We start from the raw sequence: 26,991 nt of genomic DNA, 5'->3' as shown, positions 1-26,991 counted from the left end.
GAATATAAACGAACATAAAAATGAATAAAATCAATACATTCGGAACGGAGCTAGAATCAAGGATTTTGGATGCCCTTTGAAAAAGGGACCCATGTTTACGGAAATGACAATTAAGGGCAAAACGTATATGTACGGTGTACCACACTCCAATCCCATCTCTTTGGTCTCTAAGATGGAAGAATCGACAAAATGGTAAAGAAAATTATTTCATAAATCCAAAAAGATATATATGGAAATTATTCTCCTATAACCAACAAAATCCACTTTTTGCTCTTCCTTTTTCTGCTTTTGAAAATTCACCGCCTAACTGTTTCCTAATTTTTCATTCGTGTCAAACCCATTAATTCCTTGAGATCTGCAAGTGAGGGAATTATAATTAATATTTATTAATTATGACCCTAATTTCTAGAAAATAATGTTTCAATTCCGAATAGTGGTGATCAATTAATATTAGACACAAATGCTAATTAATTAAAAAAATAAGAAATTATTTAAACTTTTTTTGAAAACGAAAATCCCTACATAAAGTGATGTACTGATATGGCTATCTCACCCGTAATTATGAGTTAAGAAGCTTCCCCGGAGTTTTCTAATCAAAGCGAATAAAAGATTATCCAGAAAAAGAAAAGAAAATAATAATGGATATTAAAGAATTTTGAGAATAATTAGGATATAATTGAAGCTATCCAATTCCCTTTGTCATAAAAAATAAAAATAAATAAATAAAAGATCAACCAATGGGGAGTGCGACTCTCCCTCTAACAGGGGTCCATTATTCTTGTAGGTTAACGTTGCCCATCAAAAAAATTGATTAAATATTGTTACAAATAAGGTGTAAGGATGTTTAGTATGAGCAGAAATTGAGGTTAAATTTATTTATTTGAAAATTTATCATATTTATTATAAAATTAATTATATTTTATATTTACTATTAAATAAATTTTTTTATTCATTTAATATAATGAAAATAGAATATATAATTGAATATTAAATTTGTAGTCAGAAAAAAACAAAAACGTGATTCCAATTACAAAATAAAATGGAATTGAAAACATTTTGTCTTATTTTCATTAGATTTATTAGCATAATAATAATCGAAATGGAAAAATATATCCAGCGTCAGCAAGTGGGTCCATATACCCACAAAAAAAAATCCAGAAAGAACACAGTTCCCTAATCCGAGTAAAATACTAAATTTCCAAAATCAACATTAATTAATTTAATTAGGAAAAAAATCTAGTTTCCCATTTTTTCCTCTTATCATTTTTCCCTATATAACAGCCCTTCTCTTCTTCCTCGCCTCTCCTCTTATACTCTCTATTCTCACTTGTCTCCTTAGAATCATAAATCTTTTTGCCTTTTCTCTTTTCTCGAAGTTATGGCACCAATCGGAGTCCCTTCCGACAAGAGCCTCATTGTGAGCTTCGGTGAGATGCTCATCGACTTTGTCCCCACCGAATCCGGTGTTTCTTTAGCCGAGGCTCCGGGATTTCTCAAAGCCCCCGGCGGAGCCCCAGCCAACGTGGCGATCGCCGTCGCTAGACTTGGAGGCAAAGCCTCCTTCGTCGGAAAACTCGGAGACGACGAGTTCGGTCACATGCTCGCCGATATTCTCAAGAAAAACGGAGTCTCTGAGGATGGGATCTTGTTTGACCAAGGCGCTAGGACCGCTCTTGCGTTCGTGACTCTACGCGCCGATGGAGAGCGTGAGTTCATGTTTTACAGGAATCCTAGTGCCGATATGCTGTTGAAGCCGGAGGAACTGAATCTTGATCTTATCAGATCTGTAAGTGATCTTATCATTTTTTTCCTTGCACTCAACAAATCTATTATTTTTTGTCTTCTTTTTTCTTTAATGCAATTTCATTAGGGTCTTTTTCAAATGTTGACTCAGAAGAAACAAGAAAAATTCACGATTTTTTTCTAATCAAGATACTGTAGGAGAAAAGCGGTGATTATCACGCGCCATAATGTGATCGTAGCCTTTCATTTGAAGGCTGACCTGTCAGTCAGCTCTATGGTTGTACGATCCCGGGTTCTTTGTAGGACCCACTTTGAGTATCTAAGCACCGAAAACTCTGTCGTTTATCTTGGCGATTTATTTTCTTAAAAGCACCGAACCCTACGGTGAGATTATGGCCGACGTAATAGTTGCAGTAAAACTTTTTCTTTTCTATAGATCTAATCTGAAATAACAATGATTCTTAAGTTTGACTAACAACTTCCGCGTGGGAAGTGTTTCTTTGCATCTAATGTGATCCGAACTGGGTAAGTTGGCCAGGTTTTGCGGGTTACTTTTATTTGAGTTAGATATGTCAACTTTTTTTCACACTACCGTGAAATTTCTGCTGTCTGGCCACGTGGGATTATAAGGTTTTGTCCACGAGAGGGTCCCAAGCCCATCGTAGAGCGCTGGCTAAACCCTCGTGCGGTGGCGTTTATCACGCGAGTTCACGTGCTCCCGTTTGGTACAACAACCGTGAATCCGAAGGAAATCCCGTAGATCTCGAGTTTCCATTTTCGTGTCTTTTTTTTTCCTACTATGAATTATGAATTTACAATGATGGCGTTGTCCTAATTGAGAAATCATTTTTTTTAAGGATAGATCTGGAATTCGGTTTTTACAGATAGTGATTCCTTGTACCTTGTTCATAGCCGAATAAAACACGTAATTGCAGTTTGAATCAAATCACTAGCGTTCTTATAAAATTTCGTAATTATAGATTGATGTGATTTGGGCATTTGTTACTAATAAATATTGGTTTATGATGGTCAACGTGACTTAATTCCATAAGCTTTGCTCTACTCATGGGTTTGTCCAACAAAAATGCATCTGGATCATGCTTGATACGTCGCTGGATATGGTAAATGGGAGGGAGAGTGAACTGAATGAATTTATAAATCATTTTTCTATTTTTATGGCATACATAAAGAAATTGAATGTTTGGTAGGTGAGAATCTGAAAATGTCCCATATGATTTTTCTTTGTTTGTTAGCTTATGGACCATAATGATTGGCCTACCTAACAAAACTGCATTATGTATCGGTTTTATTTGAAATTGGCTTGTATTGCAATTTTCAGAACAAAGTTGTCTTAATTTATTGATTTGGTGGATTTTTTAGGGTTTATTTAAATTGATTTCTGTTTATAATTTTGTGCAGTCCAAAGTGTTTCACTATGGATCCATAAGTTTGATCGTGGAGCCATGCAGATCGGCTCATTTAAAGGCAATGGAAGTGGCAAAGCAATCAGGTGCTTTGCTCTCATATGATCCAAACCTTCGCCTGCCACTTTGGCCTTCAGCTGATGAGGCAAGGAAACAGATTTTGTCCATCTGGGATAAGGCAGATGTTATCAAGGTAAGTGATGTTGAGCTAGAGTTCCTCACCGGTAGCGACAAAATCGATGATGAAACTGCCATGAAACTCTGGCACCCCAACTTGACGCTACTCTTGGTCACTCTTGGTGAAAAGGGTAGCAGATACTACACCAAGGTAATGCTAAATTCAGCCTCTTGTATTCTCAGTTGATGCTTCATTACTTTTAGTAATTTTGACTCTTAGCTGTCATGGTAGGTGATGCCTTTATTTTGCTGGTCGATAATGACTTTTAGCTGTCATGAGGTTTCATTGATCTAAGAATTTAAATTTTAGATACTAACCTTAATTACCCATCCTATTTATATATATTCATTTGATTTCTCCGTTCTATATATAGAGTTCTAGTGCTAGTTAAATCACTTCATAAGCATATCTTTACTTATAGTATTATGTAATGTAGAATCGTCAAAGTATAGAAAAACGATTCTAATATATATTTGAACCAACCCACTGTAAAGGATGTCCATTGGTTGATGCCAAAGGACGTGGGTTTTTTTGTCTCCCCAAAAGCTGAATTTGAACTCAAAAAGCATGATACTAGTCTAGTCAGCCCTGGGCCCAAACATGGCAACTTGGGACTTTGATTAATAATTATACAGGGTGGGGTAGGTGGGTTTTTCAACCTGAAGTCAAATACTATGCCCATTGGATTAAACTAGTTCTTAAAAATGGGGTGCAAAGTTCTTGTTTTGGCGTTGTAGGTCTAAAATAATTTATTTTCTGGTAGTAAAACATTTCCAACGATAGAAAAATCGTCATTCTTGTTTTGTGGAATGCAGAATTTCCATGGTTCAGTGGATGCTTTTCATGTGAATACTGTGGATACAACTGGCGCTGGGGACTCCTTCGTCGGTGCATTGCTATGCAAGATTGTTGAGGACCCAACCATACTTGAGGTAATAAATAAGCCATTTTGTTACAAAAATTTTAATTATGCTAGTATGGCCTACGGCATTAAAATGTGTTCTGAACGTGTGTCTTCAATTGGCAGAATGAATCAAAATTGAGGGAAGTACTGAAATTCGCAAATGCATGTGGAGCCATCACGACAACCAAAAAGGGAGCAATCCCTGCTCTTCCAACCGAGGCTGATGCCCTTGCCTTAATCAAAGGAGCTTAGGAAAATTTAAATAAAATAATTGGACATCGTTTTGCCTTTTCCATTCCTTTCTTTTCTTTTCTTTTTTTTTTTAATTTCTATTTTATTTTCAAAGAGGGTTTTCAAAGATTTTTCTCCCTCTTCTTTTATCTTTCATATTCCCCGGTCCTTTCTCTGTTTGCTGCGTGTAAGGATGGAAGACTTTGTGCTTTTAAGGGAATTAGGAATAATTTTTTTTTTCTTGGGCGCTGAATAATTTGCAATTGATAGTTGCGTGCTGCCATCATTGAAGTAGTGTTGTTTATAGCTTGGTCCTGAAAAGTAAAGTTGAAGCAGGGAAAGCTCATATTCCAACCAAAGTCTAACATAACAAGTATTTTAACTAAAGCTGAAAATTAAATCACAGGCATGTTCCAGGAACTCAACCACTATTCTTTCAAGACTTGCCACTTTACTGGAGATTTTCATTAGGTCTATGCTTAAACCTCCCAAGTGTTATCATTGTAATACCCTTCACCATGGCTTGCCTCTTCTCGTGTCAAAGCCTTTTCATCTTTAGCTGCAAGTAGGTGGTAGCCGGAAACCAGAGTTGAATGAATGCGCTGTGTTTTACTAGTTCACCTTTTGAAATGTGAAGCTGCTAGGTTTTTAATTATTAAAAGCTGGTGTCGATGCGGCTGATGCTTGATATTTATGTTAAAATCCTTCTCTAAAAACCATTCCCGAAGACCATTAGAGCATATAAAAGGCTTCTGACTTCCTCAAGCAATTGAATACGGTTGGGTTGGATCATTTCTGGTTTAGATCATTCATGCACGAGTCATTTAAGTCAGATAACCTTCTATTACTGTAATAGTGGATGGGGAAAAGCTGACTGGAAGGGATTCTATAAGCATTCATTCCCATTCGGAAACTCCAGTTTTATCCCTAAGCACTATAGCAACTCAAGGCAAAATTTAATTGAATAGATATAGGAAAGTTATTCTATTCATAAGTGCAGCTTAAGCTCATGTGTATCATTCTACAAAACTCTGACAAGATCTAATTCCAAACTAATTAAGTCTTCCAGACAGAATCTAATTCCAAAGCAGTCAAGTCTCCTGAATATTTCTCCATTGCACATGATCTTAAGGCCATATCTTCGAAAGATGTAAAGATGCAAACCATCTTTAATTCCTTGAATCATGTTCTTTCAACCTATATCCATTCCTTCCCAGAATATACATCATTGAGGGTTTCGGGGTTGGTAGGAGGTCCTTTTTATCATTACCTTTTTCGCTATTATGGGTTAGATCAAGGGGATGGCAGGGTTCATACAATCATGGTTCTGAATGGTGTGCACAAATGGAATTAAGTGCCGGATCACCTTGATCATGTTGACAGATAGTTCCAAGACTGTGCTAGGAAATCAACAAAATGTCAACCCATCAAAATGCTTTATCATTGCTGCCATGATAGATCATCATTTGTTACCTATTTAATATCTTTCATCAAGATTGGAATATCGTGTAGGCCATCTAAAGTAGTAAGTATGCATAATGGAAACAAGGATTTTAGCATCATACAGCATCTCTTCCGGTGGAAAAGCTGAGTGGGCAGAGGTAGGGCTAATTAGCATTAGGGTAGAGCATCTTCTATAATGCAATTGCCTGTGGGTAGCATTCGCTAACCTCCATTTCCAAGGAGCTCCAAGTTTGTTTGCATCTTCCCCACTTTGACTGCAAGTGAGTCAAAAACATCTCTGCCCATGGCTCATTGCTTCCCCTCATGCTCAAATCATAGGGCACTGAAAAACTGTTTAATAGAATGAGAGAAACGAATAGATATCATAATGTAGTCTATTCAATATAAAAGACCTAAGAAACATAAAAAGGAATTACATACTAATTCTACTAAAAGAGTATTGTGTGTGTGTGTACGTGTGCACGCGTTGTTAGTGCAACTAAGGTTGGAGCTTTGGAACCTACATTATAGTTATTAAAGTTTACAATTAGTAATATTTGGCTCAAATATTGTAAGCTTTCAACTGCACCAGTTCAGAATTTGCGGAAGCCACTACTTATGTAGTTCTATACAAATGATAATTACAGAAAGGAAAAACTAGTAAGATGGTTCAAACTACACTGACAATAATAGTAACACAAAATCCAAGCACTAGAGTTAATGATCACAAGTGGGTCACTCTAGAGCCCTGAGTCCTGAATGTGACCACCTACAAGCACTTCTTACACCTCCCCAGGTGGCACTGGTAAAATGTAATGGGCTCACTCTCTCCAAAGAAAAACAAAGAAAAAGAGTGTAATCATTACCTAAAAGCAACTTATATGGGGACTCTTATAGACTACTTCAGGGTAGTTACCTCATCAGTTCTTCCGGGGGAGATCCTTTATTGGAGGTACTATTCCTGCAATAATTTGAAATTTTGACACAAACAAACCACTAGTTAAGCTTTACACTGCTTATAGCAATATAGCAGATAAGGGAACTGACTTCATTTGGCCACAAGTTTGAAACATAAAACTCAGGTCATGACCCTTGAACCTACATACCATGCATTTCAACAGATACCACCCAGATATTGAGGAACATATTTCCTCTTAATCAGATTCCTCAACATTATATTAGTTACTTTCCTTTCTTCCTTCGAAAAGCATCATCAAAAACTTGCATTCAATATAATGAACATCTTTTTATTTTTTGGTTTTGAATATTTGGGACCAGATCAACCTTCTTTTACTCTGAATGATGAAAATGCAATTTTCCAAAAACATAGCTACAAGATTTAACAGAAACAAAAAATATTCAGGAGTACTCAGCAAAAGCGGCATTAAATATCATTCTAGAGACACGTGGACCTTAATTCATATAATTGGAGTTAAACAAATCAAGAGTCAGGAAGAACAAACCTGCATATCAAAATCTTGTAGATACGAAGAAATTTGGTGGAAAGGTTATAAACAGCATCTCCAATATGATCCTTGCTAAACAAGTACACTACCGGATAACCAAGAAGCCATCTGCACCAGAATAGAAATTAGAGCACCATAATGGGAAGACATTCATAACGTATCACAAGTGCAGAAACCACCTGAAGAAAGTCAACATGGTTTTGGTATTATAGTAAAGACTAACTCCTTATGGTTCTTGAATCAATGTCAATATTCTCATTAGAGATACACAGGCAAGTTGCTCATTTAAGAACTTGGGACAGAGTAAATTGCCCCAGCTAGAGAGTGCCAGCAACTGGCTTCTCAGAATGGAAAAATCCATTTTGAACCTATTTAAATTGCCTATAATTAAAACCTTGTAATTGAGAGAATTACACACAAGGTACTCAAATTTTCTCACAGAGAAGCATGTGTGTGCCACAATATGTGTTGGCATAGAAGATATGATATGATATACTTGATACATGCAAAATAATCAGGTTTCAATGATTACCCATTTATAGTTGGCACAGTGACCTTAGTGTCATGCATGCAGCTACTGAGATCCATAAGCAAAGAAGATTTAGAATTGATTGGCTCACTTAAGGAATTGGTATCTGCCCTGGGTTCTGTCCTGTCAGGTGGCAGGAGATCATTTCTCATTCCTTCAAGAGGAAAATATAAAGAGAACAACTTCTGAATTGATATAAGCTGCATCCCTAATAAATTTTTGTCGTCTAGTGTTCTCATCTGGAACAAAAATGTGAGGTTCTTTATTCAGAAGGAAAAAGATGCATCCATTAGAGAGGATATTAACAAATTACAAAATTTAAAAGCATGAAGGAGGAAAAACCTTGGGAGGATCCTCTTCAAGATCCACAAGTAGCAGTTCCACTTCTGAGTTCAAGCTCAAACTAACATACTTGGCCATTTCTTCTACATGTATCAAATATATCATATCTTCTATAACCATTACTCTTAACTGTTCAAAGATGGGTGACTCCTGAATGAAATCATATTAGGTGATAGTATTTAACCCCATGAGTGACAACCTTTCAACAAGCATAGTAAAAAAAGAAAAAATAAAATACTACCAGTAGATATAACAAATCGGGGCAGTGCATCTAACACAGATCTTGTAAGAATTGGTATGTACACAAAAAAATAGATGTCCACAAAACTAGAACTGTCTATTGGACAAAGATGTACGCTCATAAAGAACAATACTGGATAAATGATAAAACCTTATCTTTTGATTATGCCTTTGGAGATTGTAGCTTATACTAAACCAAGCAGATTCCTATGTTGGAGCCGCAAAATAGTAGGGTTCAAGTTGGTATGTTTGCATGTACAGAACCATGATTAGCATGAATTAGTTATGAGAGGGAATTCTGATAGTTGAAATCCAAATACTCTAAATCATTGATAAAGATAATACATTTCCTGGTTTCAAAATTAAGCAGTGATTCAATTAATGTGAAAAAGGATTTTTTTTTTTTTTAAAAGGATCTTACCACTTTGCAAGCTATCAAAAAGTATAAAATATAAGCAAACTTCTACCATTTAATTTTGACAGAAAGGTTTCTAATAAAAAAGGCTCTTCCTTCTTCTCTCTTTTTCCAGCAGAAGAATAAATGACCAGTTTTAAGTTCAACACTCAATCCTCAATTGATTGAAAATCAACAAAAGTTCTTTATGTGATTGATACTCAGAAGACAGCTAAAATAAAACTTCAACAAGTCCTAAAGATATCTCATTTCTACAAAAATCACCTTTAAGAAAGGAAGTTGATGACTATTTTAAGAATATTCTCTCAGTCATGAGGGTATGGAAAATCAGTACACATACTTTAGTGTGCAGAATGCATGAATAAACACAGATTTAAATTCCATAATTTATGATACAGAATACTGAGGACTAAAGCAATTCACATATATGTAAATGCATACTTATCAATCACCATGCACTTCAATGATATAATTTCATATAATTCAAACAAGTTAAGGCACAGAATGGAATATAGTGAATTATGAACATCAATCTAAATGTAGCTTGTTGAAGAAGGCATAATACAGAGGATCAGACAACTCAAATACAAGAAAACTAAAACAAACAATAAAAAGAGAGGTCGTAAGGATATATTCAATTCAATTCCCAAATAATCTTGTGAATCCATGCAGAGTAAGACCTTTTGACTGTGGTCAAGAAATGCACATAGATGTTCTTGTAATTCAGGCATCTTTCCACCATAGTCAATCATCACAACTGGCCTCATTCTGGAGCACAAGGCCAGAACATCTGCACAAGCATTAGTGCCAAGTTATGATCTAAATATTTCCATAAGACAGAACATGAGGTTAATTTTTAGAAATGCCTAACTTCTTCCAGTTTCAATACTCAAGCACCACATAAATAATAGAAGGATGAGAACATTCTCAGTTTTTGCAGTACCAATGTCAAAATATTGCCAAGTTACCACAGTTCCATCTGGTTTTGCTTTTGCTACCAGGCAACATTAAAAACCAAAATCATATTATATTAAAAGTAAACAATGAATTAAATATAACACACATTTAAACTTAATTGATCAATCATATAAAAGTAAAATCATGTATAAGTTAAAATTTTTTACTTTTAATTATTCAAATTTTGCTATTGTATCCGAAGTCAACTTTTGCCTCTTAGTTCTGAAAGCAAAAGGAAAGCAGTAAAAAAAAAAAAGCAGCAATCAAACAAAAGGTGCATAAGAATCCTAGGACTCAACCTCAAACAAAATTTTCAATTTATTATAGAACATAGCATTCATCACAGAAAGAAAATGGGATGTCAAACCTTGATGTTGCAAAGAAAATGTACCAAAGAACGAAATTCAAGCATTTCACAAAGAAACTGAGAAAACTAAAATCCTTCGTGCCTTTCAGCAATGAAAAATTTTTGACTTCAGCAGTTAGCTTACTTCAATTTTCATTCATATAAAAGAAACAGTATTAACAAAAAAAAAATCACTCTTTTCTGATCGAGCAAACAAAAGGGTTATACCCAAAAACATAAAGCTAACATGAAAAGTAGAGAAAACCCAGAAAGTGAAACATTGAAAGGAACCCAGAAACGTCTCAAAGGAAAGGACCTATTTGGAGTCGACGCTTAGCAGAAGATTTAAGACGCCATTTGATGTGTGAGAGAGAGGCGTCCAACACCTTCAATGCTTCCTCTACCTGTGCCGCTTCCATATCAAAGCTCTAACCTTTTCAAGAGATTCCTACTTTATCCTCTTACATAGAAAAAATGGTGAGGAAATGAATTAAGCAAGGACTAGGGACTTGGGACTCTGGACTTCAGAACTAATGTACTGTGCGAAAAAGACCCCACTCCATGACCATTTCAGTTGCCAAAGCTGGACTGGGCTTGACCAGATTTTAGTCTTTCGAGTATGATTCACATCTACCTTAAAAACTAATCCGCATTAGGAGTCCTTCAATATTTTCAGTGGACACCTAAACCCAATTAAAATTTCATTTCTTACTAGATCGTTAAGCCCCTCCTTTTTTGTCTTTTGTTGAATACAATGAGGTTATTGAGGGAAAAGTTAATTGACATGAAAAGGTAAAAGTATTTATTTTGCAATTTAAACAGTAAATTAATTCTAAATTATAATTGAAATGAAAATTAAATTCTTTTTTTTTTTATGTATTTTAATTATCAAAATTTTAAATTAATTTTATATAAATATGATGTTAAATTTTATTTATAATTAATTTGTACTAATTCAAAATTTATTGGTGTATTATTTTTTAAAATGTTGAATTTTGTAAAAAAAAGTTATGTTTAAAGAAAATTTTACGTTAATACAAAAATCATTTCAACTTTTATTTATTATTTAATGGCCAAATTATTAAAAAGAGGAAAGCTTCGGGTTGATTGGTCCAATGACGCAAAGCATCCAAGGTGGCTGCAGGTGGTTGACGCGTGCCTCATACGATTTTCCCCCTTTTTTTTTCTCATTCATTCTGTCTCTCTTTCTCTCACCGTTACTTCCCTTCCTGAGTTTTCCACTGCGGCCCTGCCCCTTCCACGTGGAAACCCTCACCGGAATCGTCGGAACTCTGATCTCGTTCGCCGGAACCCTCTTCGGATTCACCGCTTTCTCCTTAGTCGAAAGGTCCTTCCTTTTCAGATCCATATCTCTTTATTATTAATATGATAAGATAATTTTATGTGCATGTCTATTTTGCGTGATCTAATTTAAGTTTTGCTTATAAATTAAAATGAATTGGTAGCTGAAATTCTTCTTATTTGTTCTCATTCTTATTCTTATTATTTTACTTTGTAGTTGAAACTTGAAATGCTTTGATCGTTGATTCAGAATTGTTCATTTTCAGAATTTGATTTTTGCATGTGGAAAGTAGATATATAACTGAACATCTATAATTGAGTTGATTTTCAGTTGTTTGGGTTCAATTTGGGTGTAAAGATTATATGTTATCATCATTTGCTGTTGTGAAGTTTAAGTTCCTATTGCCTTCCTGTTGCTATCACTTAGGAGCTTAGGGCTAACTTGATGCAAATAAAAGGGTTTTAAGTGATTGAGACAACGAGGCCATGTGGCATGAGTAGAAGTTGAAATTCTATTCAGGGTCATACACAATCTATCTGCTAGGTAAAATAAGTTGTTGAATAAGGGGGTATTTGAAACTGAGAGCCCTTATACTGCTAGGTGTTTTTTGGAATGATGTTGACTGAGGTGAGGTGGGAGAGGACTAAGGAATTTTAGAGATTATTGTATTTGTCAATTGGAAGGAATTACGTGAAAATTGAGTTCTTCAACTGTGGGTAAGAGAGCATCTAAGTGAGGGCTTCTTGGGTGACATGAAAAAGATGATTTATTGTAAGCTGATAAATGCTATGAACTCTTGGTTTGTTTAAGGGGCTGAACTGACGAAGGTGCAGTCTGAACTGGAATGATTATGAAGGAGAGAGAGAGATGGGAGGTTATCCAGATCGCTTGATCTGTTTCTTTTCTTGGTTCTTACAGTTTATTGGGAGAGTTAAAGATAGATATAGATTATTGACCTCAACCTGTGTTTTTGGATCTTAAAGCTTTGCATGGTTTGTGAAATAGGAAGAGCTTTGTTGATTTCAGAAATTTGATATTTCTCTTAATTTGAATATATTGCATAGGTTAAAGCTGCTTATAATCTGCATAATAAGTCATGTAGTGTATTAGTATTGAATCTTTTGTGCTTGAATGCAAATTTGAGGAGATGAGATTGACCAACAAACAGGAATGGTCGCAAAATTTGTAAAAAAACTAAATACTTTAGAGTAATTCTCCTTTGTTTATGAATTACTTTAGAGTAATTCATTTACACTACTGTAGCTTTTATCATTTTGAGAATGTGTTTGGATATTTAACAATAGCAGTGGTCATTAAGCATTGCTAATGATCTGTACAGATTCATATATATATTTTTTATAGTTACATCATCATATTATCAGACAGAAGTATTCAACTCTAGCTTCTGTTTTTACCTGGTAGGGTATAGATGGTGTTCTCTTAAAATTTGAAGTTTGTGACTTCCTATTCTTGCACCATTTATATGAGTTTTTTTTTTTTTTTGAAGAAAAGTTTTCTCACCATTTTATTACACCTTTTGATTTCAGAAATGTATAATAACGTGGGAGCCCAACCTGGGGTACCAAGACCGCCAACAAATCCTCAGCCAAATCCATTTGGTAATGCATTTTATGGTGCTGGTTCTGGTCTTATCCGAGGAGGTCTGGGTGCATATGGAGAGAAAATTTTGGGATCAAGTTCTGAGTATGTGCAAAGCAATGTAAGTAGCATGCCTGGCACAGTTGTCTAAAGAAGCTTACTTTTTGCTATCATATATGCTTAAATACTGTATTCTTTCACTCCTTGTTGCATCATACTATTATGTATTTGAATATTGCTATCCCACAACAGTGCATTTGTGGATTTCTGAGACTGTTCTTAGGGGTGTATTCGATTTGTTTCAATTTAGTTTTTGGAAAAGTTGTCAGTCAAATTGACATGTGTACTTCTAAATTAGAATATTGAAACCAAAGCAAATTTCTTAAATTTCTAACCAAAATTTTGTGGTTCAATTTGATTACTTGGTTTTTTTTATTAAAAAGGATTCTTAATTTTGTAATATTTTTTGGGTCTACTTACTTGAACTTTAAGAAAATAACTATTAAATTTTTGCAAGAATTTAAAGTAACTAAAAGGAATATCAATTTGGTTAGGATTAGATTATTTTGGATTTTTAGTAGTGCAACCCAAAACCAAAATGAACCAATGGTTGTTACCATTACCTGAACTGAGAAAAATAAAAAACCATACCAAACTAACATCATGGCTCAGTTCAGTTTTTCAGTTTCTTTTCCCTTTTATTTATTTTGGCACAGCCCTAACTGTTGTGCATTATGCTATCTGAGGAGTGACCTTGAGAACTGTGGGGAACAATTGTATATGCCATGTAAATGTTTGGCATTATAAGCATGGGTTATTTGTGTAATAATGAGTTAGAAATGTTGGTAGAGGAAGTTGAAATATATTCCTATTACAAAGGTAATAATATGCCTTCGGTTTAAATAGTTATTAAGATAAAAAAAAGGGATGCATGTCATAAATGCTTCAAATTTATGAATTTTTTTCTTGCCTCATACATTTCTTCTTCTTCTTCTTTTTTTTTTTTTTTTTCCATCTTGGAATGAGCAGATAAGTAGATACTTCTCTGATCCCCAGTACTACTTTCAAGTGAATGATCAGTATGTGAGAAACAAATTGAAGGTTGTTTTACTGCCATTTCTGCACAGGGTAAGCATATGCTCTTATTTGTGTAATCTTCCATTCTATTGTTTAAGTCACCTTCTCAGATTCTACCTATTCCTTCAGGGTCATTGGACAAGAATAACTGAGCCAGTAGGTGGCAGGCTGTCCTATAAACCCCCAATTTATGACATAAATGCACCAGACTTGTACATCCCATTTATGGCATTTGGTACCTATGTTGTTCTTGCTGGATTGTCCCTGGGCCTTCAAGGAAAGTAAGTGAATTTTTTCCTCAATCTAACAGCTTCGATTCCTACCTTCTATTTAGAAAATTTTGCAATGTACATTCTAGTGGTTTGAAACCTTATGCTGGACAGAGGTCTTCGTGCTTTGTTGTAGTTTTGATTAGGTTATTTCCAAACACTGGTTGCTAACAGTAACTTGGCAACTCTTAGGGGGCTGACTTCTGTGTTTTCCTCTATGCCCCAATCCTCTGCTCGCTATATAGGCTTACCCTGTGTGTTCTCTTGGGATCTTAATGAAGAAGCCAATAGCTAAACCAATTTGTGTGGCATCTAATGTTTTTTATTTGATAATTGAACAACCCTGTGAGATGAAAGCAAGTCAACGAGTTTTGCGTTGAGGCACGACAGACAGAATGAGTCTTTTTCTATATAGTGTCTACATTCTGAGGGAAAGAAATAGTAATTGTTATTCTTGTACCTTATGATTGGTTACTCAAAAGTTTTCTGTATTTTAACTTATTTTTGGAACTTGGAATGGTACATCTTGTGTCTCCTATGAGAAACTTAGCCCTCGATGCTGATTCTATTTACCCTAAGATCTGGCTTCTAGTTGTGTAGACTAATTTCTGGTGGTGACCACTCTAGATGTAGCATTGTGATTCATAATGCAGCGAACTTGACTTTTGTGACTTTTAGTTTTCTGCATATATATTACTTGGCAAGACTATTTATCATGTGTTCCTTTTTTTTCTTAACCTGAATGGTTTATATTCTCTTCTTTTCCTCCAGGTTTAGCCCTGAAGCACTTAACTGGCTCTTTGTTAAGGGATTGCTTGGCTGGTTTCTGCAAGTCATGCTGCTGAAAGTAACATTACTTTCATTGGGTAGTGGTGAGGCACCGTTACTTGACATTATGGCATATGCTGGGTATACGTTTACAGGAATGTGTTTACCTGTTTTGGGAAGGATCATATGGAGATACTCATACTACTTTTTGATGCCATGGACATGCTTATGCATGGGAGTCTTCTTGGTAAAGACAATGAAGAGGGTACTCTTTGCAGAGGTTAGAAGTTATGATTCCAGCAGGCACCACTACCTTTTGCTCTTTATCGCCCTGGCTCAGTTTCCACTTTTCACATGGCTTGGTAACATTAGTGTTAATTGGCTTTTCTGAAACTGCAGCAACATTGTCATAAGTTGCAACAGGAAAGGATTGTGTTTATATCAGCTTAACAGTGTTTTTAGGCAATTTTACCATAGAGAATCTCCTATTTGGTTAAATTTTTTGTTTATCATATTTGTTGAAATCAATCTCCATGTGCTGTAAAAGTCAACAATAGATTTTCTGTTTTTTGGAATCATTACGGTTCTTGAGTGTAAAGAAACTATAAAAGATCTAGAATTAGAGAGTTTTACAAATCACTGGGAAATTGTTTAGGAAGAACTTCACTGTTTACATTCGTTTCTCAAGGTTGAGCTAGTTTTTCTAGTCCTTTGAGGTGGATACCCACATAAGGGAAATGAATGGACTTAAGTCTCAATGGCTAGAATATGTTCACTGCTTTTTTTGTCGTCTTGACTTCTCTTTCACTAATTCCCATCATTCTCACCAACGCATCCTGAAGCTGGTCTCTGCCCCCGGCAGCAAAGTGGGATGTTTACTGGGTACCTGAGGCAGTTGTTTGCAAGACTGCCTCTGATCCTCGCTGCGCCACTATCGAACTGTAGTGGAAGACGACCTGACAGGAGGTTATGATCTAAAAACAAGGCTCTCCACGGGTTTCCTAATCTATCCCCATATTCCATGGGGATCCCACTGGGGAATCGATTGTGGGCTAGATTAATTACTGCTAAGCTCTCTTAGGTGACCATATTAAGGGGCAAGTGACCTTGCAGATGGTTCTCTTGTGCGTCAAGTACTTGAAGTGGGGACCCAATCTCATAAGTGTTGTCCACCTCCGTTACTGTGAGTTGGTTGAAGGAAACATTGATGTGATTCAACGGAGGCAACGCAAGAACTCCCTTGCTAATGGAACCCGAAAACCTGTTACAACTCACGTCCACCGATCTTAGCTGCTCAAGCGTCCCTAGTGATGTTATAGGCCCTGAAAGTAGGCTGTGGCACGAAGTCAAAGTTCTAAACCTTTTAGGAAGCATTGGCAAGTTTCCAAAGAACATATTGGAGTCAAGCTCTAATGTCTGGAGCTGCCATAGTCCATTAATGTTAGGAATTCTCCGCGAGAATCCATTGTTCGACAGCCTTAACACGGCCGATCTTCGTAGTGCAGAAAGTCTGTCAGGGATTTGACCCGATAGGAGGTTTCTCGAGAGGTCTATTGTTTCAATCTCCCTGAGTTGATAGACCCATGCAGGGAAGCTGCCAGTGAAAAAATTCCCTGCAACAGAAATTCGTGTTAGCTTCTTGAGATTGAATATGGTATCAGGTAATGGCCCTCTAAATCGGCTTCTGCTGAGGTCAAGGGAGGTGAGCTCAGTTAGGTTTCCTATTAAGGGTGTTAGAAAACCATCATATCCTGCGCCATCAAGATCCACTGATATTATTCGGCTTGTTGAATTGTCCAAAGGAATAGTACATAAAATTCCCAGAAATTTTGCCCCTGTACTTCCACATGGATCCGCTAAGAAATCCCAAGGACTGAGGTAAGATGATGGGGGAATCGTGTTGGGATCAATGGAACGTTTCAGGGCGCTAAGAACTTCGATTTCTGTTTGTAAGGTTAATCAATGAACAAGTGTAAGACTACAAATTAGAACTATAGCAAAGATCATGGAACATGAAGAGGAGGAGACCCTGGGATGTGTGTCTGTGGCCATTTGGTTTGAGGAACCGGGGTCACCTTTGCAGCTGGGAATAACGTATAAATAGTTATATCATCAGGATCTGTACATGGAGATGGTACTTTTAAAAAGTAATTTTCATGACCATGCCAAACTAAGGACTCTTAAAAGTCAGGTCGAAAGCTGGTGAACAGGTTTTAAGTAGGCAGACAGTCCAATGTTACCATTTCAACCTACTTTCTATTAGAATTAGAATCTAAATTTTAAACGGCCAAAAGGAATGATGGGAAATGACCATTCAATAGGTGCATTGCATTTCTTACCCCTAGACGTTCTTTACTTGGTCAGAGGGGAACCTGGAAGAAGACTAAACATTCTTGAACCCAGAGTTAACCTTTCTCACCACAATATCTAATTTGTTCTGCCAATGGTATTCTAAATATATCTTCACTGTTGCAAGAGGGGTTACTCCCACTGGAACCCTGTTTGTTATTTGAGTTTCCATCCCTTTCTCACTCCAATTATAATGAAATAGAAGGCATAACCACACTGATAATGTTGTTTTGTAATTACCTTCTCCCATCCATCAGAACTTCAGAGCACTTGGAAAGTTATTTTCTGCCTACAGCTTTTGCAGTTATCCAAATCTTGTCAGGCCTAAATACAAACATCAACAATCACCGACCAAGAGTTTGTTTGATCTGTTCTTAAATATCAGCTTTCATAACAAATATCAGGACAGAAACCGGGATGTTATCCGAGACAGATCCTAGATACGAGATGCGATTCATTGGCAGCACAACATGAAAGGAGTTGTACTGGATACAGTGAATAGGATGTCCTAAAGCATGGGGTGATGTATTCACCATCTTGGAACAAGCAATTCAAACATCCATTGAAGAAAATATATATTTGAGTATTCTCATGATCATTCTACCAGCTCAAAACTAATGCAATGTGAGTGTAGGCGCTTAAGTATACTTAAATATGAAAGTATAAACACGTAGTTGATCAACCTATCGACAAATAAGTCTAATTACACCCATGCTCAGCCTAGATCAGGGACTGTGAAGAACTCATCATCATCATCTTCTGGGATTTCAATTCTAGGCTTCTTAAGGGGCATGGAATATCTGGTGGGTCTGCATGAGTTGAAATTTGCTGACTGTGGTATTGGAAGTTGAGGAACTTCAGCTGCTGCTAAAGCCTCCTGAGGCAATTGCTCACCAAAAAGACCGATGTCTGCTAGCCATTCAAGCTCTCCAAGCTCAAGTTGCTCTTTCTGCTAAAAACGACGGGAAAACTTAGAAGAAGATGAAAATATTTTAAAGTAACAGCTTAAATACAGCTGATCAGTCGGTTGTTTCTGCATCAATTGGTCCTTCCAGATAGGGAATATAACCACAACACATTTCACGTTATTTAAGTTGGAAGAATGCCCAAAATGTTACAATGGTTCAAGTATATAAAAAAAAGGTCTCATTCAGAAAGAACTGTTATTGAACTTATTAACTTTAAGTTAACTTGGTTACATACAAAAATGGAGCTTTCTTTTATTAAAATATATTAACTTTAAGTTAACTTGGTTACATACAAAAATGGACCTTTCTTTTATTTAAATAAAGCAACTAAAATCATACTATCTTTTGGTAAATTTTAAATTCATGCTATATTTATTCTTCACAAAGTTATGTGTAATTTAATTAATGATATTTTCCTACACGCGTCTTCTAAGTTATTATATCTCTAATATATCTGGCCACAAAAAAAATTCATAGATACATTTTCAAATAACTTGAAAGCAATTAACACAGGAATGTGTTTATTAGGGTTTTCCCCCTTTGAGGAACATAAGGACCTTGTTGTAAGCCCCTAGTTTTCATATTTAATCATGCTGTCCACATTCCCCAGCCATATTACATCTAAAACACTCCATTGATATTCATATACAACTCGATGTTCTACCAATGTGAGCTAATTAATGCAGTATTTGGATAGTATACAAGAAGTTCCTGACTTCTACAGACAACGTCATGTTTCGGAAATATTATAGTTTGCTAAACCAATCATGCATAAGCAAAAATAATAAATAAATGCCTTTAATCATTATATCTTTCTTACCTTTTCAGGAGATTCAATATCTGAAAATTGTAGCAGGTCATCAACAGCCCATGAAGATGTGAAGTTTGACTGTTGCTGTGCAGGCATTTTCATTGAAGTCTGAGGTGCACTCTTGTTGGGCGGCTCCAACCCACTCTTTTCAGTGTTCTTATTGCAACTAGAACTTAAGGCAACACGGATTCCTGTGGCTAGGAACCTTTGATGATTTGCAGAAAGGCTACCAGCTGAATGGATAGGTTCATCACAATCCTGGCAAAAAAGGGCTCTATCTTCAACACAAAAAATGAAAGCTGCTTTTTCCTGTGCACCATGTAAGAGTGAGAAGAGGATCAGGGCTTTTGATCATTCAGAAACTTTAAGCAATCATGATAAGTAACAACATTTGAACAATGATAGGAGCCTGAGTTTAAAGAGTTAGTGCTAAAATTAGTATGAATGTTGCTTTTACTCTCTCTCTCACTGAAGTCTAAAAGCATGGAGATAGCGTAACTATAACGTGAGGAGTGAGCAGATGTAATGCAGGATGATTCCACAATTTAAATTGGTAAAAGCATTACACTACCAAGCGACGTGGTTAAATTAAATCTCAATGAGAAAATGTTGAAGCTTGGGACCATATTCATATCATCCTAGGGCTCAGCGGCCAGACGAACTCTAGAAACTTGCTAATAGCCTTTCAATCAATCAGAAGGGTTGCAAACACTTTGCATATGCTTTAAATTATTTGTCAAATTTCATATTCTGTTTAATAACTAAGAAAGGGAACATATGTTTCTTGTTTGATATGTCTTCCCTCTCACGAAGGTGCCATTGAACTTCTCTCAGTCCTCTTTCTTGCATGCCAACAACCAATATAGCTGACAAAACTAATACACTCATGACCATACGCTTCACAGAGGCTTCGCAGCGCAAGCTGATTTATTAGAACATTCCAGATTTTAACATGTCATCAAGCTAATATACTAGTGATTATAAGATTTATGGTATGAGCCGATTTGTGAGAAAATTTTCGATTTTAACATGTCATCAGAACAGATCAATTGGGAAACAATTGAAAATTCCAAGCAGGGAGCAGTTGTACACAACTGCTGATCTGAAGCTACAAGCCATTTCCATAATTTTCTTTTTTTAATCTATTATTCTCACATGAAACATTTTATTGCCAAATTTAATTAAGGGAGGGGGAAGAAAAGGATGTCCAGATTTTTTAAGACCACAACAGAAGACTCAAATGGAAATCAGTGCTTTTGAATAATCACTCATTCATCAAAGATTTGAGGGATCCGAGGAAGAACCATCAGTTGTATTTCAAGTTGTATTAGAGGCTTCTAGGTTAATAACATGAACAGGCACGAATAATACATATGGAAGTTAGAACAAATCATTCATTTAAGCACATATTACAAACCTTATCCACCATTTTTCTCAACGTTATTGGCTTTATTTTTAATTTTCAGTAATAATTTCCACTCTTGCACAAGCATAACTCTATTGCTTCATCAGTTTCTGAAAAATGATCTTAACAATGAGCCATTCAGATCTATGTACCAGGTCTTGTTTCTGAACCCTAACTAAGTCCAAAAATTCAGATCCCACTCTTCCATTCGTATTTTCTGGTTGCATACATTTTTAATAGGTTAAACAACCAAAACCAATAGACAGATTACATAGGTAAATAAAATTAAATTACAGAAACCATGAAAAACGACTGAGACCTGTAAAATTAAAAACTAACAGCAAAAGGCTGAAGTTTTTTAGGAGAAAAGTAAATCAAGGGTACCTGGCATATGTCACAAGGAGGAACCTTGTTTGAAAGGCACTGAAGGAGGAGCCTTTGGTGCTTGCTTGCAAGCTTGTTAGCTGCATGAACTTCAACATCGCATTTTGCACAAAGTGCAGCCTCGTCTGCACAACAGATCACTGTTGCTGGAGCTCTTTCACAAACATCACACTGGATTTTCATCTTTATTTGATCTGGGAACTCTATTCAACCCCCTTTCAATATTTTTCACTAGTAGTTTCAACTTTTAACCAATATATATCCCTTTGTTTCAGAAATTCAGGAGATACCCTTAGTCTGAAACCTTATGAAAATAATGAAAAAGTGAAGCCAAGAAGTAAACAAGATCTGGGTCTAAAAAAGTTTTCTTTTTTTTTTTTTATTTCCAGAGAAAACACCTGAACTTTCAAAGAGAAAACAAGGTTTTTGTGAGTAGAGGAGTACAATAATGGGGCAAGAGAGAAAAAAATCTGGAAAAATCTAGACAAAAGGAGATAATGAGAGTCAGAGAAACAGTGGAGGAAAATGTAGGTGAGGTAGTAAACACAAGTTAAGTAAGCTAGAACCTGTGGAGGATGCAAGAAGGGAGAAGCGATTGGTGCAGAATCCAAGAGAGAGGGAAGGAGTTGGAGATAAGGGAGATGAGATTTTGTTTATCAAAATCAAGACATTGAGTGCTTACAACAATGCAACTGGTGGGGTCAGTCCCCATGCATTGTGTGGTTCTGGTGCGTGCTACCAACCAAAACACGGTTTGTGGTCACTATTGATTTTGGCTTTTTCTTTTAAGGAGGTATGATTCTGTGGATTCCTTTGCTATTACCTGTTCAAATTGATGGGTACGATTAGGTGATTCTCAACCTTAGATGATGATCATGATGTAAAATCTAACGCTCTGTTTGGAGAGAGACAGAAATGGGAAAGACGAGAGCTTCAAAGTGACCAATCCCCTTTAAACATCCAATTAGTTGCTTTGACCTGCGACTCCCTAGGTCAAATCCCAGATTTTGCGGGTCGGCATGATTTTTTTTTTTTATAAAATTGATATATATATATCTAGCACTTAATAAAGAATAATGGAATGGTTTTCGTGTGTATCAACACCATTATTTTTAAGGATTTATTGATGCTCACCGTGATAATGTGTAAAAAGATTATGGACAAAAATTTTGAAAATATAATAAAGTTTAAATTGATTGGGTTTTTTTATTAATGAGATCATTTATTTAAAACTATCAAAGAAATTGTAGAGAAGAAATTCTAAAAAATATTAAGAAAAAAAAAGAGATATTGTTGTTTATTTTCAAAACCGACCAAGACTTCAAAAACCTAACCATAGTCCAATTTGAACTTTGACCCGACTTACTCCAACTACTAAAGATTTGTTCTCTTTTTTATTTAAAGAATTATTTTTTTCTCTTTCAATGTGAGATTATATCTTACATTTATTATTATTGAAAATAAACTTATTACTACAAGACTCTTGTTTAGATTCTCTTCAGCTCCCTGTTTTTAAAGGATCAATGGTGCGGTAGCAATGGTTAGAAGATTATCCAGCTTTAAACCTTTGATGAGATAAGTTATAGCTCGATTGTCAGACATGGGGAAGGGTAAGAGAGAAAAACGAAGAGAAGTATTGCATGGGAGTGGGACAACTACGTTAGAAAAAGATCATCGTAAAGCTCTTGATCAGGGATTTAAAGATTGTACGTGACACAATGATCTGAAAGAGTGTACCAGAATTTGCCACCCTGACCCACAACATATTCCTATTTGTAACTTTGCCCCAAAATTCTTTTACAAATATTTCCTATAAAGTGTAAATAGCTTGAGTGTGTATACTAAAGCCTCCCCATTCCCATTTGGTGACAAACACAAAGACAAAAGCTCTAAGTTGACCTTTAAGATATAAACTAAGTCATATGTCTTACAACTTTTAATTTTTACTTTCATGATGATGATGTGGCACTGCACATGGTTATAATTTTACTTTCAAGAGGTTCTCATGCTCACACAATACATGAAATTTAAGGGGGAGCGAGACAGAAAAGGGTAAGAGAGGAACAAGCTTGAGGGACAGATCATACTCGAAAGAGAAAGGAAAAAAAAAATAGCATATTGGGCTAAACACTACAAGGCCCAAAACACTCTCCTATGAACATGTGACCCATTCTTTCTTTGTTAAATTTAATGGTTATATGTCACTATTAGCAAACTGACATAAATCATTCATAATGCAAGAATCGTTTTAAACATTTGACAATAGAGAAATGAAAATGAATATCATATATGTGGCAATGTGCAGGTCCAAGAATTCAACTGTTGGATGATTAATGAGTTGTTTTTAATACTTTTTATTTAGATATTAGTTCATTATCAAAATGAATTTATCATTTATGAAAATTTTAAAATTGGTTTAGATTTTTTATAATTAATAAATTTTGACTTACGAAATTGATTTAGGATTTGAGAATATGATTAAACACAAAAAAAGGGCTGTTCGTAGCTGGTTAAAAAATAATACTAATTTATAAAACGTGTATGATGTGTTGGATAAAGGTTTGATTGGGAGATGACGTGACTTTCCTAAAATTAGGCAAGAGCAAGACGTGATCAAGTTTTCCTTGTATGCTTCTTAAGAGTTGTATTTCTTGCCAAATTTTGCTTTCAGGGTCTTCACCTTTCAAACCATGCTCCCTCTTTTAACATGTGCAGTGATGGCTATTTGCTCTTTCCTCTCTTCTTAATTGTCTTTTCCTTTTCAAAGGCATAAAAAAATTAAAATACAAAAGTAAATATTATCTTTTAGAGTTTATATTTAATATACTAACCAACCGTATATAATCTCTAAAAAAATTTAATTAGACAGATCTCCATTTGTTTCAAGTTTAATGTTATCTCTGCTGGAAAAAAATTAAGCCAACCATGGAGATGGAAGCATCATCCTCGAAAGACGACTATTACAAAAATGTTGTTAAATAGGAAAATTAAGTTTTCAAAATATATAAGATTTGCATTCACTCGAACAACACAACCCTAAACCATTATAAGATCGGGTTTGAAAGAAGAAAAAGAGGAGACCAAATGGATGATGGAGAGTTGAGTGAGAAATAAACTTAGGTTTTATGTAATCAATATTTATTTTTAAGCCTTTAAAAGTTTTAATTTTTACTTTTATAATGAGATGACAGTTTATAATGATTTGACAATGCGTAGAGATTAGTTCTTGTATCAAATATAAATCTTATCTTTTAAATAATAAAAATTGGATATCATTTTTATATTTTGGTTATTTTTATTTTCAATTAATTATAAATTTTTTACAATTTCTTTTTATATTTTAATTATAAAGCTTTTTTTTTATCACTAAAGGTTTCATTAATGAAAACAGCACATGTCATTTTATACCATGTGATAATAACATTATATTAGATGGTTTTTTTGAAAAGCAAGGAGATTTCATTAAAAGGATGGGAAAATGATTTCCCCTGTACAAGAGGCACAGCGTACAGCCAAAGCAAAACAAAAGGAGTATTGGTTAGCATGCCCATCTCCTGTAGGGGTATGGTTCCCCAAAACTCTTGTTTAAAATTAAATCTCACATCTGGACTCAAAGGTTCCTCATAGACTTACAAAAAGAGTCAGCAAAAATGGGTCCTTCCATCCAGCATTCAGAACAAAAAGCATAAGAAAGACTCCAAGCGCAGATCAAGTCGCACAAAACGGTGAGCAAAAGCTTCCTCCAGTCAATCCAAAGCAACATGACTTTCTGGAAATAAAACTTTCAAAAAATCCTTGCCTAGAAAAGAACCACCAAGACCGGATTAGAGTCCTAACCTTCCCGTCATTTGAGAATCCAGAAAAACATCTCCAAAAAGCACAAAGACAGCAATTCAATCCATCCCACAGTAGAAAAAAATGCACAGGAAATCCAAGCATAACTATGCAGATGGCCTTTTGAAAAAAGATAGGAGTGTCATCAACATAAAAAAAAGGGAGTTCTCACCTTGTCAAATGGTCTCACCAGATAAAGTAATGGAGAAAAAAGAGAAACGAGGAAGGCTACCTCTTTAAAGCCCAAGAAGCTTACATCGGGATATGAAATTCAATCAAGTCAATTTCTCTGCCCACTCCCTCCTTAGCCAAGAGATCAGCTTCCCGATTCCCTTCCCTCAGCGTGTATCTAATCTTCCAATCTATCACTCTTTTCTTTAAGACTTCTATGTGCGACATCCATTTCCTCAACCTCCAAGGTATTTTGAAAAGGTCATTAATCCACCTGATGGCATTTCATGAGTCACTCTCGATAACAAAGGAGTGATTGTGCGCCCATTCGGAATTTGAGAACAAGATGAAATCTTCCCTAATGCCTAGATATTCTGCCAGATTTGAATCTCCTCTGCCTATAGCTTTGGAAAATTTGATAAGGACCTCTCCCTTTTCATTCCTAAGTAAGATGCCGATTCCCTTCCCTCAGCGTGTGTCTAATCTTCCAATTTGTTACTCTTTTCTTTAAGACTTCTATGTGCAACATCCATTTCCTCAACCTCCAAGGTGTTTTGGAAGGGTCATTAATCCACCTGATGGCATTTCGTGAGTCACTCTCAATAACAAGGGAGTGGTTGTGCGCCCATATAGAATTTGAGAACAAGATGAAAGTTTCCATGATGCTTAGCTCTTATGACAGATTTAAATCTCTTCTGTCACATTATATTAGATGGTGACATGACATATTAAGATGATTACGTAATATTTTTCACTTTTATCTCAATGCACATGATCATAAAATAATTAGTAAATTATCAGTCGATATATTTGACTCAAAACAAGAACTTAATTAAATATAATAAAAATAAAAAAATATTTAAATTTTTTTAAATAATTCATAAACTTCTTTAAATATTATACCAAATAATAATAATAATAGAAATAACGATTAAAATAAAATGAACTACATGACAAGAAGAGATGAGTATTTTATTTATCTCCTAATTTTTTTTTGTCTTTTTATTGGTAGTGTATGAATCTTTTTAATGTACACTTAAAACTCTGTTTAGGTAGAAGCCATTCTTTTTTAATTGAACAACAATATTCTCTGACATGGCATGTCTTTTATTCTTGACTTCATAAAGACAGAAACCAACAAAATGGGCCACGTGAATCAGGACGAGAACGAGGCAGACACCAAATCAGGAACTCAAAAAAAAAAAAAAACGAATCTTATCCATTAAAAAATTGAATAAAATAGTTACATAAATAGACACACACAAAAAAAGAACCGTTCAGGGACAAATTCCATCCTTTCTTTTCAGTTTCCCCTCTTAACCCGGCAAATCAAGCAACGAGACAAGGGTACAAAAGTAATTTAGGCACAACAGTGAAACGGTATCAAGAGTCCTTTTTTTAGTATTTTATTCTTTTGGCTATATTGGGAAAGCAAGTAAACACTTGTACACTCACACTTACACCTGTATTTATTCTTTGCCAAACCCTTTTGCATCTTGTCTAAATTGCAACAAGCAGTCTCATGTTTAGATCGTTGATCTCATTTCATATTGCATTTTGTCTATAGTTATATACTTATTTATTTAATTTGTTCATTAATTTTGTATACAGGATGTAATCATCTGTGATATATATTAAGGTTTTTGTTCGATTGATTGTAATTTTTACTTGTTCATGTAATGTTATGAAAAAATGTTGGTTAAGTTTTTTAATTTGGAATCAAAAATAAAATTCAGCTTCATTTGATAAATAATTAAGGATTTAATTAGTAATTTTTTTAAAACAAATAATGCTTATAAATTAATTTTTTTGTGATACATTATAATTTGAGCTCT

At 35.2% G+C, this 26,991-nt stretch overlaps 5 protein-coding genes and 1 long non-coding RNA gene across 9 annotated transcripts; 2 read left to right on the top strand and 4 right to left on the bottom strand.

Annotated features, from left to right (window-relative positions):
• The first annotated feature begins 1,221 nt into the window (after window positions 1-1,221).
• LOC18602468 (pfkB-like carbohydrate kinase family protein) lies at window positions 1,222-4,722 on the top strand. Its single transcript, XM_007033861.3, has 4 exons — window positions 1,222-1,786; window positions 3,163-3,495; window positions 4,161-4,277; window positions 4,373-4,722. The coding sequence occupies exons 1-4, from the start codon at window positions 1,379-1,381 to the stop codon at window positions 4,499-4,501; spliced, it is 987 nt and encodes a 328-aa protein (XP_007033923.2). The 5' UTR covers window positions 1,222-1,378; the 3' UTR covers window positions 4,502-4,722.
• Window positions 4,723-5,751: 1,029 nt separating this feature from the next.
• On the bottom strand, window positions 5,752-10,860 carry LOC18602467 (uncharacterized). Of its 3 annotated transcripts, none has more exons than XM_088805286.1 (7): window positions 10,535-10,860; window positions 9,596-9,705; window positions 8,261-8,410; window positions 8,010-8,041; window positions 7,387-7,497; window positions 6,840-6,884; window positions 5,752-6,274 (listed from the first exon to the last, which is right to left on the bottom strand). In XM_088805286.1, the coding sequence occupies exons 1-7, from the start codon at window positions 10,635-10,637 to the stop codon at window positions 6,115-6,117; spliced, it is 711 nt and encodes a 236-aa protein (XP_088661412.1). In that variant the 5' UTR covers window positions 10,638-10,860; the 3' UTR covers window positions 5,752-6,114. The 3 variants fall into 3 exon arrangements, with proteins under 3 accessions (XP_088661412.1, XP_007033920.2, XP_007033921.2); XM_007033858.3 differs by having other exon boundaries at window positions 7,922-8,157; window positions 10,535-10,851; XM_007033859.3 differs by lacking the exon at window positions 6,840-6,884 and having other exon boundaries at window positions 7,922-8,157; window positions 10,535-10,857.
• Window positions 10,861-11,313: 453 nt separating this feature from the next.
• Window positions 11,314-15,870, top strand: LOC18602466 (Integral membrane HRF1 family protein). Its single transcript, XM_007033857.3, has 5 exons — window positions 11,314-11,566; window positions 13,069-13,241; window positions 14,150-14,248; window positions 14,327-14,478; window positions 15,238-15,870. Exons 2-5 carry the CDS (start codon window positions 13,071-13,073, stop codon window positions 15,623-15,625), a joined length of 810 nt encoding a protein of 269 aa, XP_007033919.1. The 5' UTR covers window positions 11,314-11,566; window positions 13,069-13,070; the 3' UTR covers window positions 15,626-15,870.
• A 24-nt stretch (window positions 15,871-15,894) lies between these two features.
• Window positions 15,895-17,425, bottom strand: LOC108661778 (Leucine-rich repeat (LRR) family protein). Its single transcript, XM_018119713.2, is given in 1 exon segment — window positions 15,895-17,425. A coding segment is annotated over 1 exon segment (1,245 nt). The 5' UTR covers window positions 17,287-17,425; the 3' UTR covers window positions 15,895-16,041.
• A 695-nt stretch (window positions 17,426-18,120) lies between these two features.
• Window positions 18,121-21,472, bottom strand: STO (B-box zinc finger family protein). Of its 2 annotated transcripts, none has more exons than XM_007033855.3 (3): window positions 21,152-21,472; window positions 19,372-19,671; window positions 18,121-18,535 (listed from the first exon to the last, which is right to left on the bottom strand). In XM_007033855.3, exons 1-3 carry the CDS (start codon window positions 21,332-21,334, stop codon window positions 18,299-18,301), a joined length of 720 nt encoding a protein of 239 aa, XP_007033917.2. In that variant the 5' UTR covers window positions 21,335-21,472; the 3' UTR covers window positions 18,121-18,298. The 2 variants fall into 2 exon arrangements, with proteins under 2 accessions (XP_007033917.2, XP_007033916.2); XM_007033854.3 differs by having other exon boundaries at window positions 18,121-18,532.
• A 3,186-nt stretch (window positions 21,473-24,658) lies between these two features.
• On the bottom strand, window positions 24,659-25,772 carry LOC148763329 (uncharacterized). Its single transcript, XR_016025932.1, has 2 exons — window positions 25,158-25,772; window positions 24,659-24,950 (listed from the first exon to the last, which is right to left on the bottom strand). It is a non-coding gene; the product is annotated as an uncharacterized LOC148763329 (long non-coding RNA).
• Between the last annotated feature and the right edge of the window lie 1,219 nt (window positions 25,773-26,991).

This window comes from Theobroma cacao, chromosome 4, assembly GCF_053813885.1.
Source record: "Theobroma cacao isolate CCN51 chromosome 4, ASM5381388v1, whole genome shotgun sequence".
Classification (NCBI taxonomy): domain Eukaryota; kingdom Viridiplantae; phylum Streptophyta; class Magnoliopsida; order Malvales; family Malvaceae; genus Theobroma; species Theobroma cacao.
This window is presented reverse-complemented; position numbering and strand designations above follow the sequence as displayed.